Source organism: Pygoscelis adeliae, unplaced genomic scaffold, assembly GCF_000699105.1.
Source record: "Pygoscelis adeliae isolate BGI_AS28 unplaced genomic scaffold, ASM69910v1 Scaffold218, whole genome shotgun sequence".
Lineage (NCBI taxonomy): Eukaryota > Metazoa > Chordata > Aves > Sphenisciformes > Spheniscidae > Pygoscelis > Pygoscelis adeliae.
In genome coordinates this window covers 3227934-3233045 of record NW_008825433.1, presented here as the reverse complement: position 1 = coordinate 3233045, position 5112 = coordinate 3227934, and the positions used below count along the sequence as shown (strand labels likewise).

At 49.7% G+C, this 5112-nt stretch overlaps 1 protein-coding gene across 1 annotated transcript in view; it reads right to left on the bottom strand.

Moving 5' to 3' along the window:
* The window catches only part of ABCC10 (ATP-binding cassette, sub-family C (CFTR/MRP), member 10), a 16434-nt gene that overhangs the window by 5748 nt on the left and 5574 nt on the right, over positions 1-5112 (bottom strand). Inside the window, exons 6-14 of the mRNA XM_009331101.1 lie at positions 4912-4991; positions 4592-4763; positions 3491-3589; positions 3068-3257; positions 2602-2679; positions 2002-2193; positions 1437-1572; positions 839-1034; positions 3-34 (exon numbers count right to left, since the gene is read on the bottom strand). Coding sequence (XP_009329376.1) covers positions 3-34; positions 839-1034; positions 1437-1572; positions 2002-2193; positions 2602-2679; positions 3068-3257; positions 3491-3589; positions 4592-4763; positions 4912-4991 — 1175 coding nt within the window. The remainder of the gene's footprint in view (positions 1-2; positions 35-838; positions 1035-1436; positions 1573-2001; positions 2194-2601; positions 2680-3067; positions 3258-3490; positions 3590-4591; positions 4764-4911; positions 4992-5112) is intronic.

Below are 5112 nucleotides of genomic sequence, written 5' to 3'. Positions count from 1 at the left end.
CTGTTGGTGTGGTGTCAAAGAAGGTGACTGTGGCCTGGCAACAAGGGAACCAGAAAGTAAGACTTGATCAGCTGCAGTGAGATCCAGCCACAGAACACTGCCCAGGAGAGCAGCACCAAGGGGAGCAGATAAGGCCACAAAGGGGTGGCCACCACAGCACCCTTTCTTTCCTCAGCTGGAGGAGAAATCTTAGACCCCAAAGCCAGCATCCACTCGCAGCCAAATAACTCATGCTGTTCGCATGGTAAAAGGAAGGAGCCCTTTCTGTGGCAAATGGCAGACAGCTACCAAGATAGCAGTCACTCAGATCCCATACTAGCCCACCGGTAGCCAGTGAGACAATCCTCTAATCCTAGCCTCTAATCCTATCTTCTAATGCTCTAATCCTAACTCTAGCCTGAGAACCCAAGGAAGCCCAAACCCTGAAGAAAGTTAATTGGTACATAACAGCACCAGCCCTAAATCTTGCTTAATGACTCCTTCCAATCCCTTCTGAATCTGAGCTCATGATCCTGCAAAAGCTACTATGATTCAATTGGCCCTCACTTTGGCTATATATCTAAGCCTAATGAGTGAACAGATGCAGGTGCCAGCCATAAAACACTTCTCCATGGAATGGAACCAGCCTTACAGGACACGTTTTGAATCCTAGCTCATTGGACCCTTGTGCTGGCTGTGGTGCAGCTTTTTTTGGATATAGTCCTATGGGGAGCTCATCAGCTAATACCAGCAGAAACCCTAATCCACCTCCCAAAACCTTACTCCCAACTATGAGAAGAATGTCAGGGCAGAGTGACTTGCAGGAGCCCCAGTCTGCCCTGGACTTTCTGACCATTACCTTTAGAGCCCTCTGGAGCAGTCGGTTGTGAATGACAGTGGCAGCACGGATAGTGCCATAAGCAAAGAGGAAGGCCCGAAGAATGGTGAAGAGGGAGTTGGCGCCTGCAATGCTCCCATAAACTATCAGGTAGAAATTCACATCCAGTGAACCATTGGAAGGGACTGGGGTGGCGTCCAGAGCTTGAATGGGGGAGCTGAAACACAGAAGGAGGAAGATTATGAATCTGCCAAGGTCCCCATAACAGTAAACTCACAGAGAGAGCATGAGAACCCAGGAACATACTCAAGGGGAAACCAGGATACATCAACCTGATACTCCTGTGAGAGACTACACCTTTGGCATGCTGAGACAAACACTCTGATTACTATGCAGCTAGGAGTCTTCCATCAGGCCCAGGCAGAAGCCCTTTGGGCACCGCATCAGGTCAGAGATTTCGATTCTCTTTCTTTGTTGAAGCAGCCACACAGATCCCCTGCAGCGGGGTCGACAGTTTATCCCTGCTCTCAACAAGGATCTTCACAGGAAATGCACTTAAGGGCAAAATGGGAGTGTGTTTCCAGCTTCCTTTGGCACCTCCTGACCAGCATTCACTTACACAAGCCCGACAACGGAGAAGAGAAGCAGCTCTGGGGAAGGCGGGGAAGCTGAGCAGACCATCACAGAGGTATTTGCTGTCTGGGATATGCTGGAGATCCAGTGTGACAGCCACCAATCTGAGATATTTCTGGATGCTACAGAGAAAGACAGACTGCATAAAGAGGGATTCAACCTTCGAATCAGCAAATATGAAGCAGAAAAGCTGGAGGGGAAGCTGCTGGACAACTTTTGTTATTGTCTCACTGCCCAGTCTAGCCTTCCCCTGCCTTCATTCTCCACTGTTAGCAGCAGAGCAGGAGCAAGGGAACAGTCTTGAGCTGCAGCAGCGACAGGGCACTGCTAGAGGAGTAGACATGCAACTGCAGCAGTGAGATAACAGATCCTGTTCCCACATGTGCCCCCTCCCAACTGTGCTACTTCAGTCTGGGGAAGAGAAAAGGGCTCTTCCTGCTGCAGGGAGAGTGATTAATCCCCTGGCCTGTTTTCTTCCCTGGACTCCACACAACCAGGGAACGAGGAGAGGAATGTCTAAAGAGAGATGTGCTGCTCGGCCACTGCCTCACCTTGCATCAGGAGCAGCGAGAAGAGGATGGATAATGCCAAGCAGCTGCCCACTGCCAGCCAATATGCCTTGTACACCTGAAAAGCCACTGCCCCTTCTTTCTTCTCTTCCTCCTTGTGGATGAGATGATTGTTTTGGGTTGATTCTTCTGCCTCTGTCTCTACAGCCTCTTCTTGGCCCTGTTCATCAGGGGCTGTGGGAATGGAGGCAAAAGCAAAGGTCAGTGCAACGTAAGTTCCTCCTGCAGCTGCTCCTTGCTGTGAACAGAGCAAGTCTAGGCTATGAAGGAGACTTCTCTTCACTCCTCTCTCTCCTTTCAAGACAGGTGCACCAATCCTGGCAGACCTTCATCCAAAGCTGGACCACAAGTGGAACAACAGATTCAAATACTGCTCCAGACCAATACCCAACTACATGTGGGCCTCCTCTCTCTCTATGCACACACTACCCACAGATCAGCACTGCCACAGCAGAGCAAGGTGGTGGGAGCTCTGTGGTGGGAGCTCTGCTCTAAGGCCAGCAGCCATCAGGTACAGGTTCTGTCTGGGTGCTCAGCTGAGCTGTGCTGACCCAGCCACCCTCAAGCTTGCCAGGTATAGACCTTTATCCTTCTGCGTCTTGTCTATATCCTTGAACTTGGGGAAGGCTTCCACGAGCGGCAGGATATCAGCTGGTGTGCCTGTGAAGAGAGACATGCAAAAGCTTCAGAGCCTGTGAAGAACAAGATGCCAGCTACTCACTGCCTCTTGCTATGAAATGGCCCAGTTTTGTTCTCTCATAACATTCCCTATTTTCTCTCACAGCACCTGCATCCTTGAAGGCCCTGCTCCATACAACCTGCTATGGCCTTCTGCCTTATCAGCTCCCCACCTCTAAGGCTGTCCTGTTTTATCTGTGCATCTGCACATTCCCTTCCACCCCATCTTTACCCACATGCAGTGTCCTCAAGCTCTTTATCATTGGGTTCCCCACTAGTTAATCCTACTGCCTTATGTCTGCCTTTGTTCAAACCATTCCAAGACTGGCACACAGGCACAAACAAATGCCTGAGAAGACAGCCAGTGTACCTGTTTTAACTATCCTGCCATTGTCTATCAACAGCAAGGCATCGGCCTTCTCCAAAAACTCTGTCCTGTGCGTGCAAAGGATCCTGGTCTTGCATTTGAGAACTCCAAGAATGCATTTCCGCATAAGATGGTTGGCTACGTCTGCATCAACAGCAGCCAGGGGATCGTCAAGAAGGTAAAGCTCTTTCTCCTGAGAGCGAGACAAAAGACAAGGATACAGCTGCTGGCCCTGCCAGAGCAGGCAGTGCTGTAGAGAAAAGTGCAAGTGCCTCTGTGTGGCACACCGCCAGCACCTTTAGGCCAGCACGATGCGGTTTAAGACATGCTGCCAGAGCACACTGTACAGCTGGGTGCTTCCAGCTTCTTTACGTTTGACTTGGCACTGGGCACAATCTGCCATAGCATGACTGCTTCGCTATTTACCTGGTAAATGGCTCTGGCAAGGGCTATTCGAGCCTTCTGTCCCCCACTGAGTGTCACACCATTTTCGCCCACCTCTGTCTGGTCACCTGCTGGTAAAATCTGAAACATTCAAGAAAATCCATTTAGAAAGGACAGGAAACTACTGGGGACCCAAAACCAGAACACTGGGGTCCCTCTCCTGCCTCTGGCAGTAATTCCTTAGGGTGACACCTTACCAAAAATTAAACAATGCAACAGTCTATACACTGGTTCTGCAGACAACTGGCAAGCTTGGCATTTATGCAACTAAACTCTCTTACACTCCAGAACAGGGTGGCCACATCTAAACTACCCATTGAGAGCAACTTCTGGTCTGAGATAGCTCTGAAATTGTGCCTGGAAATTTTCTGGGAGAGCAAGAGCTGTGCCTGTACCAAAATCATGCTAGGGCCCATCCAAACAGTTTAGCAGTAAAACCTGCAGTTTCAGTAGCTGGAAACAGTTTCCTCTTGATTTGGTAGCATAAGCATAGTCTACTACTTCTCAAATAAGTATCTTGCCTTTACAGAGTATTTATAGCTCCTGCCAAAGCAAACAGGAGCTCCTAGTGCTAGGCACTACAGAAAATCAGGCATCAGGTTATAAACTGGGAGAAGAAGGCTAGCTTCCTACCATGTGTAACAGCCAGGTTTACTGGCTAATATAGCCATAAGCCTCAAGCCTAGAATATGTGTATTACTGACAGTAGGACCACAGCCTCAGCCCCTCCAGATCCCAGGGAAGTTCCTTCTGGTCCAAAAAAAGCATCAGCTGCTGATAGGTTCTGCCTGAAAAATCTGGCAGTCATCAGCTCTGCAAGAACATGTCCTTTCCCCAGGATCAAGAGCTTTTGGCTCAGCAGCAGAAGAAACCATCCAAAGTGCTACCAGAGTGACTTCACACCTTAAAGAACTGTGGGGCCAGGTATGGTCTGGGATTGGTAATAAGAGTAACGCTGTGTGATTGGGACATTGGAAAAGCAGTCTATATCCAGAAAGAATGAGAACTGCTCCCAGTGAGGCTCGGGCTGGATGCAAAAGCTGGCCAAGAAGGCCCAGGCAGGTTTACAGTTTAGGCACTCACGTTCAGGTCCTCGGAGAGGGCACAGGCCTCCACCACCTCCTCGTACAACCTGGCATCATATTCCCGCCCAAAAAGAATGTTCTGACGGACAGTGGTGAACTGTATCCAAGGCTCCTGTGTGGCCAGACCAAATCCTTGCTCCAGGTCACAAACATACACTCGTCCACCTTGCCTGCAAGCACACCAGAAGTGGGTGGAAAGGGCAACAAAGGAGAACTGCTGGCAGATGAAAATGGCCTAGAAATAGGGATAGCATTGGATAGTCCCTGCCTGCCATGGCATGGAGGAACCAGGCAGAAAGGAGCCTTTAGGCTACTTACTTAATGAGCTCTCCAGTGATGGCTGCAAGCAGAGAGCTTTTTCCAGAGCCGACCTTCCCAACAACCCCCAGGAGCATCCCCTGCAAAGGGAAATGAAAAGGAGCAACCTGATGTGCTAATACTGCGTGGCTTGTCCAGATTTCTTGAGCCACACGTAGCCTGTAAGAAAGCTGACTGCTGTCTTAAAATAGGACTATCTCA